The 17,301-nt window shown below is 45.6% G+C and overlaps 1 protein-coding gene across 1 annotated transcript in view; it reads right to left on the bottom strand.

Moving 5' to 3' along the window:
- TGFB2 (transforming growth factor beta 2) overlaps positions 1 to 17,301 on the bottom strand; it is a 408,754-nt gene that overhangs the window by 116,273 nt on the left and 275,180 nt on the right. The window contains exon 2 of the mRNA XM_086927910.1: positions 12,064 to 12,227. Within this exon, the coding sequence (XP_086784036.1) occupies positions 12,064 to 12,227 (164 nt within the window). The remainder of the gene's footprint in view (positions 1 to 12,063; positions 12,228 to 17,301) is intronic.

The following is a 17,301-nucleotide window of genomic DNA, read 5'->3' as shown; positions in this document are numbered from 1 at the left end:
TTGTTTTTTTGCACTCCACACCACCCTGGGTTAGACAATGGCGATATGCAAATCAGCTCTGACCCTGTTGCCCCATGGGAACAGTCCAGTCCGAACTACAAAAGCCATGTCCTTCCCAGAACGGAATCAAGCATCCGAGGACCGGACCGGTTTCGAGGTAACACCTCTCATCAGCCCGGCTAGCTTGACTCCAAGTGGTGTGGAGTGCCTGGGACCCACGTCTGGGCATCCCCAGCGCACTTAGGGCGGCAATTGCAAAAACAACAAGTGATGGACCGAATGTGGATCAATGTCACACATTCCCCCAGTCAAAAGATCTGGGCCCAAATCCATCGTTTTTTTGCACTCCACACCACCCTGGGTTAGACAATGGCGATATGCAAATCAGCTCTGACCCTGTTGCCCCATGGGAACAGTCCAGTCCGAACTACAAAAGCCATGTCCTTCCCAGAACGGAATCAAGCATCCGAGGACCGGACCGGTTTCGAGGTAACACCTCTCATCAGCCCGGCTAGCTTGACTCCAAGTGGTGTGGAGTGCCTGGGACCCACGTCTGGGCATCCCCAGCGCACTTAGGGCGGCAATTGCAAAAACAACAAGTGATGGACCGAATGTGGATCAATGTCACACATTCCCCCAGTCAAAAGATCTGGGCCCAAATCCATCGTTTTTTTGCACTCCACACCACCCTGGGTTAGACAATGGCGATATGCAAATCAGCTCTGACCCTGTTGCCCCATGGGAACAGTCCAGTCCGAACTACAAAAGCCATGTCCTTCCCAGAACTGAATCAAGCATCCGAGGACCGGACCGGTTTCGAGGTAACACTTCTCATCAGCCTGGCTAGCTTGACTCCAAGTGGTGTGGAGTGCCTGGGACCCACGTCTGGGCATCCCCAGCGCACTTAGGGCGGCAATTGCAAAAACAACAAGTGATGGACCGAATGTGGATCAATGTCACACATTAACCCAGTCAAAAAATCTGGGCCCAAATCCATCGTTTTTTTTGCACTCCACACCACCCTGGTTTAGACAATGGCGATATGCAAATCAGCTCTGACCCTGTTGCCCCATGGGAACAGTCCAGTCCGAACTACAAAAGCCATGTCCTTCCCAGAACGGAATCAAGCATCCGAGGACCGGACCGGTTTCGAGGTAACACCTCTCATCAGCCCGGCTAGCTTGACTCCAAGTGGTGTGGAGTGCCTGGGACCCACGTCTGGGCATCCCCAGCGCACTTAGGGCGGCAATTGCAAAAACAACAAGTGATGGACCGAATGTGGATCAATGTCACACATTCCCCCAGTCAAAAGATCTGGGCCCAAATCCATCGTTTTTTTGCACTCCACACCACCCTGGGTAAGACAATGGCGATATGCAAATCAGCTCTGACCCTGTTGCCCCATGGGAACAGTCCAGTCCGAACTACAAAAGCCATGTCCTTCCCAGAACGGAATCAAGCATCCGAGGACCGGACCGGTTTCGAGGTAACACCTCTCATCAGCCCGGCTAGCTTGACTCCAAGTGGTGTGGAGTGCCTGGGACCCACGTCTGGGCATCCCCAGCGCACTTAGGGCGGCAATTGCAAAAACAACAAGTGATGGACCGAATGTGGATCAATGTCACACATTCCCCCAGTCAAAAGATCTGGGCCCAAATCCATCGTTTTTTTGCACTCCACACCACCCTGGGTTAGACAATGGTGATATGCAAATCAGCTCTGACCCTGTTGCCCCATGGGAACAGTCCAGTCCGAACTACAAAAGCCATGTCCTTCCCAGAACGGAATCAAGCATCCGAGGACCGGACCGGTTTCGAGGTAACACCTCTCATCAGCCCGGCTAGCTTGACTCCAAGTGGTGTGGAGTGCCTGGGACCCACGTCTGGGCATCCCCAGCGCACTTAGGGCGGCAATTGCAAAAACAACAAGTGATGGACCGAATGTGGATCAATGTCACACATTCCCCCAGTCAAAAGATCTGGGCCCAAATCCATCGTTTTTTTTGCACTCCACACGACCCTGGGTTAGACAATGGCGATATGCAAATCAGCTCTGACCCTGTTGCCCCATGGGAACAGTCCAGTCCGAACTACAAAAGCCATGTCCTTCCCAGAACGGAATCAAGCATCCGAGGACCGGACCGGTTTCGAGGTAACACCTCTCATCAGCCCGGCTAGCTTGACTCCAAGTGGTGTGGAGTGCCTGGGACCCACGTCTGGGCATCCCCAGCGCACTTAGGGCGGCAATTGCAAAAACAACAAGTGATGGACCGAATGTGGATCAATGTCACACATTCCCCCAGTCAAAAGATCTGGGCCCAAATCCATCGTTTTTTTTTCGCACTCCACACCACCCTGGGTTAGACAATGGCGATATGCAAATCAGCTCTGACCCTGTTGCCCCATGGGAACAGTCCAGTCCGAACTACAAAAGCCATGTCCTTCCCAGAACGGAATCAAGCATCCGAGGACCGGACCGGTTTCGAGGTAACACCTCTCATCAGCCCGGCTAGCTTGACTCCAAGTGGTGTAGAGTGCCTGGGACCCACGTCTGGGCATCCCCAGCGCACTTAGGGCGGCAATTCAAAAACAACAAGTGATGGACCGAATGTGGATCAATGTCACACATTTCCACCAGTCAAAAGATCTGGGCCCAAATCCATCGTTTTTTTGCACTCCACACCACCCTGGGTTAGACAATGGCGATATGCAAATCCGCTCTGACCCTGTTGCCCCATGGGAACAGTCCAGTCCGAACTACAAAAGCCATGTCCTTCCCAGAACGGAATCAAGCATCCGAGGACCGGACCGGTTTCGAGGTAACACCTCTCATCAGCCCGGCTAGCTTGACTCCAAGTGGTGTGGAGTGCCTGGGACCCACGTCTGGGCATCCCCAGCGCACTTAGGGCGGCAATTGCAAAAACAACAAGTGAATGTGGATCAATGTCACACATTCCCCCAGTCAAAAGATCTGGGCCCAAATCCATCGTTTTTTTGCACTCCACACCACCCTGGGTTAGACAATGGCGATATGCAAATCAGCTCTGACCCTGTTGCCCCATGGGAACAGTCCAGTCCGAACTACAAAAGCCATGTCCTTCCCAGAACGGAATCAAGCATCCGAGGGCTTGCAGCACTGAATGCCCCACCCACACATTCAGCCTTACAAAAGGGACTCAGGCCTGCCATTGCAGTGTCCGTGTGCAGGACTGCAATGTCGACCTGGCAAGTGCACCCACTTGTCAGGCCCCAACCTTCCCTTTTCTTACATATGAGTCACCCCTAAGGTAGGCCCTAGGTACCCCTATGGGCTGGGTGCAGTGTATGGGAAAGGTGGGACATGGCCTGATGAGTGTTGCATATCCTGATAGTGAAATACTGCCAATTTCATGTTTCACTATTGAAGGGCTATCTGTCCGATAGGATAGAATGGGTGTTTATTTATAACATCTTATAAATATAACTTCCCATTGGGACAAGAAGGGAGGGTGACATTTAGTATGCCTGAACTCAGAATATAAAGATGCATCTTTTAGTAAGAAGGATTTTTACATTTTGTGTTTGAAAATACCACCTTTAAAAAGTAGGTATTTACATGCTTATCCATCCTCTGTGTGTCTGCTAGGTTTGTGTATTGACTGTCTGGCTTTGGAGTGACAGGGGATGGGGATGTGCATCTTATTCAGACAACAACTTGGGGGGAGTGAGGTGTGTCCTGCCTTTCCAGGGTGAGTCGGGCTGGGCTGAATAGACTGTATCCTGCTTGACCAAGTATCTACAAGAGCTTAAGGTAGAGCTTTCCCCTTGTTCAAGAAGTCTCAGGAACAGCAAAGACTTCATTATCCTTCTGAACACCGGCTATGGAACTGCTGATTTCAGTCACCGCAGAAGAGAAGAGCAGCCGACTCTGTCAGAGAGTCTGTGGCTGATTCTGTGTCCTGAAGGCACTGCAGAAGGCACAAAGGCACAGCCACACTTTGCACCGCATCCATGGTCTCACCGATGCTGGTGGGTGACTGTCACCAAGCTGTTGCTTGCACCGCACCCTGTGGGCACCGCACTCCGCAACACCGCGCTTCACTCCACCCGGACGTCACTGACACCGTCGCTGCCCTACCGGAACATCGACTGGCTCCGTCGCACGCATCATGACCTGCTAGCACTGCATTGAGCATCACCTCACTCTGCATCGTAAGCCTTGGTCTCACCGATGTCATTGGACGACCAAACACAAGCTGCTGCCTGCACCGCACCTTGAGGGCACCGCACGCTGCATCGTTTCCACTTCACACGGTTACTTGACTGACTTGTACCAACGGGATTGGCTTCAACGAGAAAGGTACTGCCTATGAGTCTGTCTACACTTAAGCTAGCCTGTACAGACACAGTCAGCTGGAACTGTTAGACTCTGTCATTTTCAGCATCACAGTAGCCCCAGGCGGAGCTACCAACTTGAAAGAACTGTGTTTTTCAGCTATTCTTGCAAATCGAAGGTTATCTTGCAAAATAAATATTTTTACAATATTGTATGTTGATTTTCTGTCGTATTTTTTGTCGTATTTGGTCTAGTTGGTTTAGATATAATGTTGCTTATTTTTCTAAACTGGTGCGGTGTCCATTTGTAGTGTCTCCACTGTGTTGCTGTATGCATGCAAAAATGCTCTACATACTGCCTCTGAGATAAGCCTGTCTGCTCATGCCAAGCTACCAAGGGGCTGAGCAGGGGTTATTTTAGAAGTGTATCCTCCTTACCCTGACTAGGAAGAAGGGTCCCTACTTGGACAAAGGTGCAATCCATTGCCAATTAGAGACCCCCATTTCTAACACAAACCCAAAAAATACCATACCCAGTGGTAACGTTATTTACCAGGTACGTTTTAAGCACACTGAATGGCGGTCAACTGGGAATCCATCCCAAAGTTTAAACAGCGTGCTAACTTTCATTGAATTCAAGTATGACATAATTTTCAGGATTTATCTGTAATAAATAATAGCTGTCATATAGAAAAAGGTTGATTGGTTAATCCTCAAACAGATGAGTTAAACAGTGACTCAATATTCATAAGGGTGATCAATATTGTTCATTTTACAGAGGAAAAGTATACAGCATTTACTGTACCATGCAGATTTTGGTGCGGTAAACCAAAATAAAATGCATGTCATTCCCCAAAAACTTATGATAGGTGTTATTGATCCCTTCCAATAAATAACAAAGCATGTCTTCTTGTTATTAATGAGGTTCGATAAATACCACCTTGATTCCGACTAACTCTGTCATTTATGGAATTCAGTCTACAAATATGGCTGCTTTCCAAATTGTTTTGCTCTCCTTATGCAATAAATAGTGAATACCACAACAGTGGAATAGAAGGGACCGATCAATATACTTCTGAGAAAAATGTGTAGTTTTTGCTTAGAACTGATATCAGAGAAGCTGCATTTAAAGCAGTATTATTCCAAATTCCTGACAAATTACTCCAAAATGGCTAAGAAATGCGTAAGTCTACAACAGGGCAGTTGCTTTTTGCAAGAGTGAATCTTTCTGGCATGGTGCCACACGTCAGACTGTCAATGAAAGTTAATATAACTCTCAAGTAAAAGTAATGATGTAAACTGTGGAAAAAAAGATCTTTTCTCTGCAGAATGCAGCAGAGATAAGGACGGTGGCGCCAATCTCGTCCAACTATGTACCTTGAGGATAGAAAATTCAAGAAACATGGAATTTCGTGAACTGGCCTGTTCAGCAGCAAAGGTAGCTTTATAGAATTAATAACAAGTTAAGATTCATATGTGGAATGGTATTTCAGCTGCACAGGACAGGCTATGGGGGGAGAGCCCTATGGCCACCTTATTAGCATATAATGTTTCAAGCAGGGTAAGAATCCTATCTCAGGGACAATACGAACGAACAGAACGCGAGCTACTGTTGTTCGTGATACCTGTGTTTTTGCACTATTTTTGGGCGCGAAATACAGCCTTGCATCCCTGCACTTCACGTGAAAATATAGGCCGAATGCCAGATTTGCATTTCGCATAATTTCTGGTGCTTTTTCTAAGATTTTGATAATTATGCAAAAATAATTACACGATTTTCACTTACCCTTAGCTCCAATAGTGGGAATCAGACACATATCTTGTTAAATGCACAGGGTTTTGCATGCACACAATTTTGGTATTGTAGAGGAGCCGCATTGCTCATTCTGAGTGTTGGGATCTCCTGGTTCTCTGCTCAGGCGTGGGAAGTAGCCAAGGCATCTGTCTGCAAATTAAGGTGGTGTCAACATGCACTGACTCAGTAAATGGGTTGGTGCATGGCTGTACACAGCACAGCTCATAACAATGAAATAACTACCACCTCTCTGTGATTGCCCGCTCTGTTGGCTGCAGATGATGCACTAAGTCATATACATAGCCCGTAGGTGTATAGACTGGAGGCAGCCTAATTTTGGTGATAATTGGTGATCAACCACAATTTATGAACTTTTTGGGGGCTAAATCACAAGCTTTTTGAGCTCCTAAAAGTTACTTACATTTACCAAACATTGAGGGGCATATTTATGACACTATAGCGCAGAAAGCCATTTCGTAGCGCTGCGCCATAGGGAAAAGGTATGTATGTATTGTATTTAAGGGAACATGGCACATTCCAGTCCTATACCTTTTGGCAGCCTAGTCCCAACGCAGGCTTTTTGTGCAGGAAGGGCCACCTTGAGACCCTCGCGAGTATGTTGTGCGCTTTACAGATGCCATGATTGATTGCCGAATGCAGCACACATAGAAAGACGAAGTAAAGAGGAGAAATAAAGGAATTTCTCCTCCTTCTGCCTTCCCTGGGATGGCGTAAGATTTTGGCACATTCCAAGGTTTACAAATTCCTGCAATCTAGGAATGCATCAAAATCCACGGGAGTTGCGTGGGAACACCTACCACAATTCCCATAGAACGTCTACCCAAGGCAAAATAGCGCAACGTGGTGATTTGCGCTGCGTTGCGCTACTCCAGATTTATGAAGCCTCTCAGAGCTATGCAAAGCGGCTTTGCGCAGCTTCATAAATCTGTCTTAGAGGTTTGAGTTACACATGTACCACATTGAGTGGTGAAAACGTGATGCAACCCTCTCATAAATATGCAGGTAATTTGGGTGATCCCAAGAGACACAAGGGGACACTGGGAGTGTTGTGAAAATAAAGAAAGTTGTAACTTTAGGCCACTGTGAATGGCTACAAATGCAGATCGGAACTCTGATACTTCATCTATTGCCTTTTCAGAGGACTTTTCCAGTCTTTGGTAGGTGGATTTAAGACTGGGCTCATGGGATATTGTTGATAAATATTTTTGAAACTGACATACAGTTGCCAGTTGATGGAAGCAACCAGAGAGCATTCTTCAAAGGAGTTCCCTCAATTGGACTTTTGGAGGTAGAGGTTTGACATGATTCTGTGAATGATTTGGATAGAAGGTTAGCTGGAGCGTTCTGCTCTCCAAAACCTCTTTGAAGGTTAGATGATTTTGCTGGGCCCTTAACAGTGGTGCAAGTGCATTCCTGATTTAAGGACCATGTGTTCTGATGGATTCGCTACCTTGTGATTTAGAAGTAGGCATGGGTGGTGAACTTCGCTCCGTTCGCGGAATTTGCAGAGTTTTCTGCACTCAGCACTCCGCGGAGCTCGCGGAGTGCCGAAAACTCCGCTTCGCGATGTGCGGCTGAGTTTTTTCCCTGCTTGCGATCGCGAATGGTAAGTTCACGAGCGCAAGCTGCCGCTCGGGTACAATTTCTACCCGAGCGGCAGAAATACCAGCACAAACTGCAGTTCACACTGCACTCCGCCACTCGCAGAACTTAGCAAGACTTTCTTTGGAACTTCGCGGATATCCACGTAGCAAAACTCTGCAAACTACACCAAGGCCTGTTTAGAAGATGCTGGATTCTGAGATTTCTAGTGAGGCCTACTTGGCTGGAGGTCAGATTAACACCAATAAATGTATCTCTAAATGCTCCTTGGATGGTGTATACAATGACAAATTCTTCTTTTATTCTACCGTAAGTCAGTGCAGTGATTCCATATCTGGTGTGGCATGGATTGTTTCCCCATGCAAAAACCACAGTTGATGGACAGAATGCAGAACAATGTCATACATTCACCCCAGTACAGAGATCTGGGCCTAAATCCATCAATTTTTTGCACTCCTTACCACCCCAGTTCAGACATGGCCATATGCAAATCAGTCTGACCCTGTGCCTCATGGGAACAGTCCGGCCCGAACTGCCAAGCCATGCCTTCCCTGGACCGGAAACAAGCTTCCGAGGACCGGTTTCTGGCATTCCAGCCGTCTTCAGCCCGGCTTGCTTGAATCCAGTGGTGTGGAGTGCATGGGACTCATGTCTGAGCATACCCATCCCACTTGGGGTGACAAATGCAAAAACCACAGTTGATGGACAGAATGCAGAACAATGTCATACATTCACCCCAGTACAGTGATCTGGGCCTAAATCCATCGTTTTTTTGCACTCCACACCACCCCAGTTCAGACATGGCCATATGCAAATCAGTCTGACCCTGTGCCTCATGGGAACAGTCCAGCCCGAACTTCCAAGCCATGCCTTCCCTGGACCGGAAACAAGCTTCCGAGGACCGGTTTCTGGCATTCCAGCCGTCTTCAGCCCGGCTTGCTTGAATCCAGTGGTGTGGAGTGCATGGGACTCATGTCTGAGCATACCCATCCCACTTGGGGTGACAAATGCAAAAACCATAGTTGATGGACAGAATGCAGAACAATGTCATACATTCACCCCAGTACAGTGATCTGGGCCTAAATCCATCGTTTTTTTGCACTCCACACCACCCCAGTTCAGACATGGCCATATGCAAATCAGTCTGACCCTGTGCCTCATGGGAACAGTCCAGCCCGAACTGCCAAGCCATGCCTTCCTTGGACCGGAAACAAGCTTCCGAGGACCGGTTTCTGGCATTCCAGCTGTCTTCAGCCCGGCTTGCTTGAATCCAGTGGTGTGGAGTGCATGGGACTCACGTCTGAGCATACCCATCCCACTCGGGGTGACAAATGCAAAAACCACAGTTGATGGACAGAATGCAGAACAATGTCATACATTGGGCTGGACTGTTCCCATGAGGCACAGGGTCAAGGCTGATTTGCATATAGCCATTGTCTGACCTAGGGTGGTGTATAGTGCAAAAAAACGATGGATTTAGGCCCAGAAAAACACAGGGGCCGATTACGAGTCTGGTGGTCAACGGACCACCAGACTCGTGGGGGCGCGTCAGTGGTGGTCTTGCGACAGCCCTATTACAATAAGGACGGTCAGACCACCATTTCCCCACTGCAGCCGCCAGGGAACTGCTTTTCCCAGGTACTGGGACAATGGGGCAGCCTCGGTCTGCCAAGCATATTACCAGTTTCCTCTCCACCATGATTTTCATGGTGGTTCCACCGCCATGAAAACTGTGGCGAAGAGGAAACAAAAGGGGCCCTATAGCGCCCCCTGATTCCTCACGCCCTGTGGATGCAAACAGAGGGCCACAAAATGTGCCCCTTTGTGTGCATGCACACCTGTTCCTGCACAGCATGGGCTTTACAGTCCATGCCGTGCAGAAACTGTTTTAGGCATTCCCATTGTGGTGCCCATTTTCAGGGCACAAACGTGGGAATGTAAAAGAAAAACTGCCAGGCAGGAGGAAACTCCTAATCTGGCAGGTGGACTGACCACAGCTACGGCAGTGCTGCAGCAGGGTAGGCCCGGCGTTAAACCCGCCGAAGTCGTAATCAGGCCCGTAGTGTGTTTGCAGACATGAAGAATAAAACCAGCAAATGCAATGTGAAATTAAACACACCAAAAAGCAGTTTGTAATATGTTGCAAAAATATTACAATGATTTTAATAAGTTAAGAAAATGCTGTGGATTAGAGTGTAAAGATTCATGCAGAGACTGTATCTTTCCTGCAGTGACCCAAAGTATTAAAATGTTGCCATAAATATCTTTTTTCTGCTGATCACTGTTTATTTTAGAAAGTATGAGCTTAAGGAAAAGCCAGTTCTGGTGTTTTGTTTTGATTGTGTAAACTGCATCTGCAATGATGCTCCATGACTTGTCTTTCACCCTGGCTGCTGGCTTTGGCAGGAAGCATTATTATCTCACTACTCAATTGTAATACCTCATTACATTTGAGCTGCTACTTCAATTCATTGTTACATGTGACTAGGCATATCACAACTCTTCTGTAATAAGGATTTTAAAGACAGGCTTTTATACAGGCATTCATGGCTCCCATGTATTATAAAATAGAAGTTACAAATGTAAGTTTAGACTTAGAGTCACACTTTAACCGATTGAAAGTCCATCTGACCCAAGAGAGATCTCAAGTTTTACAAGAAGTGTCAGGGTTCTAGCGCTTTTCTATAATGCTTCTCCACCACGCCTGGAAATAATCCCATAGCAGACAGCTTGAAAGCCTTAGATCAGTGGCGTCAAACATCAGTCTTTGAGGGCCTCAGTCAATCTACAGGGAGCTGAAGCCAGGGAAGGCCTGGAAGAGAAGCCAGCTGAGGTAAGCTAGACATTCACCATAGAATAATCAAAGACATGTGCTCTCTACCTTGCACAGCAGCTAGCACATTGTTGGAGCATAAAGAACAGGAGATACAATATTATTATTTCTCCACATAAAAATATATGTGTAAAAGGTTGAAGTGTTTCAAAAGCATGGATAGCACGGTGCATGCTTGCATCACATGTGGCAATGGAAGCACACACGTCACCAGCACATTGGGTAGTAATGGATTACCTATCTTGGCTGTACTAAGAAACTTACCAGAGTGTTATCGCAAATTGTGAGTTGTTGAAGGGGTCAAAATGGGTTCAAATTTGCACGTAATGAGTTTATATAGGGTTTTAAGTATTATCTAACTTAAAATTTAAACCATTATTGAGAAGTCTATACTCAAGATTTCAACTGGCGACGCTTCCCGTGAGGTGGTGCTTTCTATGAGGTCACTGGTAGGCATACAGGGTGATAATGGTCCAGAAACTGAATTCCATAAGAGCTGTTGTGATAGGACCATCCAGGAAACAGTGACTCATTTTGTCTTATGTTGGCACAAGTATGAAAGGTTGCAGAAGGCCTGAATTTTTCCTGATCTGGGGAGTCGTGTTGGAGAAGAGCAATGAGGGAGTTGAGTAAAATCAGAATACATCTAAATATCTGTTGATTTAGTATCAGAGTTAGTGGGCTGTCAAAATAATAATATTCATCTATTTAGTTTTCTGGTTTTCCACTAGTTATAGACCTTTCCAAAAAGTTGAGTAAACCATCAACGCTAGAGTGCTGCGCTGTGGAGCATTATATATGAAAGGTTTGGAAGCAGCCCATTAGGTCAAATCAGAGTTTGATTGTATGTGGTTTATATTTTTTTAAGTTTTTCTGTAGAGTTTTATGCAGTGCTTAATTTGAGCTGGTGGATTCTGGTGCTCGGCACCAGCACTTAATTGTCAACAGCAGACCTATGACAGTCTGCCACATGGTGGCACTGCTCATCTAATTTAGAGATGAGCAGAACAACGGTTGTTTATTAATACAATGTGTATAACAAATTACCAATACCTGCCTCCCCAGCCATTCGTTTAGTTATGAGGACCTCGAATAATCTGAACTGTCGCACTTGCAGGCGAGAGAGTTGTTTTGGTACCGTCATAGGCTGTGATGACGGGGCAATGGGTGGTGCAAGTTGCAGAGGCCTGCTGGCCAGGGAGGGCCCGGGCACTCATTTTTTTTTATAAATTAAGCACTGGTTTTATGCTGTAGGTTTCTTTAAAAATTTTAAGAATGATGCAGACGGCTCGTACTATATTCAGTTAGTGGGTTAATTCCAACATTTGAAATGCATATTTAATTACACATTAATACATTTAGGTTGAATGGTTGAGATAATACATGCTTTGCCCCTTGATAACTTTCTCTCTGATAAAATTCACAATGTGTAATGAGTGATTGGCAGGCGTGGAGGCCATGCTCACAACAACTGCAGTGAGAAGGAAGGTTCTGTTTACCTGGTAGAGCTCTATTCGTTGTTCGGACACTTTGGCCTTTGGGTTCTGTACTCGAAACACTCTAAACTCCGCCTTCACCAGGTTGGAAACATTTTTCTCCATCGCAGTGACGTCAAATTTAACGATCCGGAAGTACGGACTGTAATAGATGGGCGGGATGACATCTGCAAAAAAACACATATATAACACAATCTTTACTTAGTTCTAAAACATGGTTTGCGCAACTCTTGCAATGCGTCGCGAAGGATTCTGGGAAAATTCAGTGTAAACGCCGGCCGCGTGCCACAGGATTTCAAGGTCTCATTTAGCATCATTACTTCACCAGCAGAGTAAACACGTGTGTTTTTGATTAGAGGAGGGACGGATGATTAATATAGAGCGCCGAACGAGTTCCAAGTATGTTTCAGGGCGCGCTGATCCTGGTACGGCGAGTGAGGGGTGGGAGCAAGTCCTGCACGCTTTTAAGCCTTGACACATTATATAAAGTTGATGGCCGGCAAATAAAGCCAGGCATAAAATTACAACCAAGTGCCGAAATAAAAAAAAGAACATATTTGAGGTTGGCTGTTCAGTGAAATAGAAATGTAGTGGAGACGCCACACTAGGCAAGTTCTATATTTCATCCCCAAGAATATTCTGATATGGTTTCAAAGTCTCCAACTGGGTAAGACCGCTTCCAGATTGTGCGAGGGATTCATTTACAAGGGGATTCCCTGCTCTGTGGGCCAGGACTCTAGGCTCTCAACTGTGCGGACAGTGTTACTGATGACCCTACCCCTTAATTGGACCATGCGGCATCGGTGCTGTGAATGACCCCCGCCGAAGCCCCCGAACACGAAGGAAAAGTTACCCCATTTTATTTTAGACTTGCTGCCTGAAGGCATTCAGTTGTGACAGTAAACGCTCCTACAACGTGACAACACTAACCATTCCAACACACACAAAAACGAGCATTCACATGAAAGCAAGTCACGTCTGATGATTCAATTTAAACAAGTCTGTGGCCAAACCCTCAAGACCAAGGTGTAAAGGTACTCGAACTCGGACAGAACCGCACAGTCATATTAATGGCAATACAACACTAGACAAATCGCTGTGACATACGTAGCATAAAATAAGTACTTTTCGTTTACAACCAAGAAAAATTTATAATTACCTACTAACACTTGTTTGCACCATGTGTTACTGTTGTGAATGTCATTTTGGCTCCAGAGAAGTTCGTACACAAAAACGAGGAAAGAGATTGTCCTGCAGCCCAGGATACCAACAAAGTTAGAGCCAACCTGCCCCAGACCTCACTCTTTTCAGGGTCACATGCTGCCACAACACGATGCATTAGTGAATGGATATATTCATAAATGAATGAGTTATTGAGTATTAACATTTATAAGGCACTATCCACCTTAGTGATATATATTGAAAGCTGGCCTTGCCGGTTCTGGGTGTATTCTCAATGAATTAGGTAACCACAGCTGCCGCATGGGGGCGCCATTTGCTGGAGTCACCTATAAATGTTTCCACCAGCCAATATTTGTACTGTGGACCAGCTACTCGTGCAGACGGAACACCAGCAAGGGGCCAGGCACTAGGTTTGTGACCCATGACCCACATAACATTGTGACATGCATGCAACAACCACTTCAAAGAACATCTGGCCGACGCCACTTACATGGGTGAAGTGAAATTGACATTTTATGGGTGTGAAAACGCTTTTCGTGTACTGGAGCGCCCGGCTTCAAATGACAGCTGCCGGGCCCTTTAAGAAAATTAAAGTTTAAAAAAAAAACGTTAATCACCATAAGGGGTGGAGGTGCCTTAAAAAAACAAAAAGTGGGGAGTGAATGGGCATCAGGTGGGGGGAAGCAAAGTGGGATCGGTGTGGACGAGGGAGCAACAGAAATGAACAAAAATAAGAGATGCCAGGCTCAGGCCAGGGGCAGATATTTAAAGCGGGGTCACATCATATGAAACAGAGTAAGAAAGCGTGAACTCTCCTTCAGAGCTTAAAAAAAAGTAGTTACCTAAATATGAGCATTGGAAGGACACAAGTCAGCCAGTTAAAAGGATGGCAAAGAGGCTATGCTGCTGGATAGAGAAAGACACAAGGGGAGAGCCAATCATTGAATGGCAAGCAAATGAGCGTGACAACAATGACAGCCAATGGTAAGCCAGGGCATGCTTGAAGGCCACTGTAAGTTTTTGGGTACAGTTCACAAAAGTATTTTGCCTACAGCTGAACGCTGCCTGGAACCTGAGAACTAAAAATGAATACTTTCTGGGGGAAATTCACGTCTGACATATAGCATTTAGGCGTCGGCCAGATGTTCTTTGAAGGGGGTTTATCTCCGCTTTTTTGGCTTTAAAAGCCAAGAAAGCAGAGATAAAATTATCTCCCTATTACCTAGCTGTCGCTAACACCAGTTAGCGACAGCTAGTAGGAGATAGCGACCATCTTGGGCCCCACTTTGCATGTCAGTGATATTTATCACTAATGATAGGCAAAGTGGGCGTGCCAAGATGTTAGCGACTGAAAACAGTCGCTAACATCGCTATCTCCTATTACCAACTTATGGAGACATTCGCGCTAAGCGCGAATGTCTCCAAAAGCTAACACCTGCCCTGAGCAGTTCTTAGCCATGTTATCCAATGGGAGGTGGATAACATGGCTAAGAGCATTAGCTCAGTAATGCATGTATATCGCTGACTTTTCAGCGATATTCATGCATTGCGGAGATTTTTATCGCATTTGCGATAAACCTTGGTAATACCAAGGTTTATTTGCAGTAAAAATCGCCGCAGCGCAGCGGTAAATTTTTGTCTCTAACCAAGCAATCGCGATAATTATCGCTATTGCTTGGTAATATGCCCCTTAGTGCGTAATGATTTGGGGTGTTTTTGAGATGTAAAATAGTCGCTCAGGTGTTTCGATGCAAGCACTCTATAAGAGATGAAGGATTCAACAAACAGCCAATGGTACTTGGTGACGTAGAGATAATCTCCTCTAGGTGTAGCCAAATCCCACTCTATGTACATTTTAAGGTCTTCGCAGCAAGGGATTTTGAAGGCAGCTTTGCGGGCAGGGCAGACATAAAAAGCAGGAAAAGTCCGAATAGAGTGGTCAAAAAGTGTAGAACATTCTGGCCAAATTAAAGAAAGGCCCCAAAATAACGTGCGTGTTGAATACAAAAAAAATTTTTTACACTGATAAGAGAATGTCAAAAGATTTGAACGGCTACATTTGTGCTGCAGCTGGAACCACTTGCACAATCAAGGCAAATAGGGTTTGATCAATCACGAGACACAGTGACAATAACTCACACGGAAATGCACTCCCTATAAAAATGCAAGAGAACTAAAATGCAATAGCATGCAAGACAGAAAAGGAAACACAAGTGAGAAATTTAATTGCAGTTATGCCAGCAGTAAAAGAAAATATTGGGACAACAGTCTTAAAAAGAGGGCCGCAAATGCGAACAAAAATGGAACCTGTCACTATTTGTAGCCTATTTTAGGCGTCGTCTAAGCACATGCTTTGCTTGCTATCTTGCTAGCAAAAGATATTGTACACAGAAAATGGCTTGCAGCCTGCACATTGCTTAACATTCATTGGCTTAATTGTCACTCCTATTTGCTGCCTTCTGGTTGGCCAGTGCATGTTGGCTTCACTTCTTTTTCTTTCGTCTGGAGCATGAACCAAGTACTGATTGGTTGAGCTTCATTGCGGGCCTTCCGCTGATCGGGCTGTCATTGAGGTACTACTTTTATTTTTTCTTCCTCCCTGTATCCTTGTTGAACCTCTTGCCATTTTTAGCTATGTTTTACTATGCCTCAACTCTTCAAAGAATAGCTTTTATCCTTTGAAATGGATGTTATTTGTGAGCAACTTTTGGTATCTGATTTTATTGTGACAACAGATGTTATTTCCTTCCAAATGTATTTTCACTAAGGCCATGGACATTGCTTTGTTTATATGATAGGATTTTTTGCCAAATTTAATATTTTTCTTCTTTTTTACGCATTGGGATATTAACTGATTTAGTCAGAATCACTGGGGTGTTGTGCAGAGACCTGCCAAGCATTGGCAAAGCCAACAGGTTTCACCATTGAGGCTCCTGGTTTTGTTCATGCTGTACAGCATAGGCATTGCAGACTTTCATAATGATTTGTGGCTATGCTGTATAGCAGTGTGGCTGCTGTGCAACATGGTAAATAATAATAATAATAATAACAAACAAGCATTGGCATAGCCAATATGTCTCAGCTTTTGGAACTTACAAGTGTTTAGCCATGCAACACATAATCCTGGGTGCTGAGCCACCAGTGATTGAAAAGCTATATAATGACTACACACTGGGTCATGTAGTGGGATTTAGGAATACATGCTTGCATCAGGAAACATCTATGGACACATTTCAAGGCTTTTTAATGCACAGACAGCAAGACAAGTGCGTTGATGCATGTCAACAGCACTATAACAGTCTGTGTGCGACTGCATAGCTAGAGAATTGAATTGCATATGAAAAAAAAGCTGTGAAATACATTCCAATGATGGAGATATCACATCCCTCCTCCCTATTCACCAGGCGCCCTTCTTCAGAGTTTTCCATTCAAAATAATGCTTGCACAATGAATTTACCAGCAAGCCCCTGGCCCCGCGCTCTGTCCCAGTCCCCTGCATACAGGAGCACTGGATATTCCAACAACAATAGCATGCTCCCATTTGCAGGTAGAGGGTAAATAATGAAGAAACAGGTATCACTTAATCTCTGCGCACCTAAAAACAATTAACCGACCTGGTATAATGTAACTGGCGCTTTTGTAAAGCACTCTGATACCTTAAGGTCAGTCAAGTTCGCACGCTATACAAATGCTCCCCAAATTAATATGACCTTGGGTAATGTAACTAGCACCCGTGTAAAGCACTCCAACACCTTCAGGTCGATCAAGTTGACATTATATAAAAAAATGTCTCATAGTCCCTGGGGAGTTGCCATAAACATGTTTCAAGTTAGAGCTCTAAGAGGAGGATGACGACAGGAAGATGCAGTGGGGTGGGCATGCAGTGACATGGGAGCAGGCGGGAGAGACGAATACTGCTCCCATTTGTCAGGTCGAGGCGAAATAATGAATAAACAGGGGCAGCATTATGCATCACTTAATCTCCGCGCACCTAAAAACAAAACAATGAACCTGACCCTGTGCAATGTAACTGGTGCTTTTGTAAAACGCTTTAATACC

Source organism: Lissotriton vulgaris, chromosome 6 (assembly GCF_964263255.1).
Source record: "Lissotriton vulgaris chromosome 6, aLisVul1.2, whole genome shotgun sequence".
NCBI lineage: Eukaryota > Metazoa > Chordata > Amphibia > Caudata > Salamandridae > Lissotriton > Lissotriton vulgaris.
The sequence above is the reverse complement of the archived record's forward strand: the minus strand, read 5'-3'. Positions and strand labels throughout refer to the sequence as shown.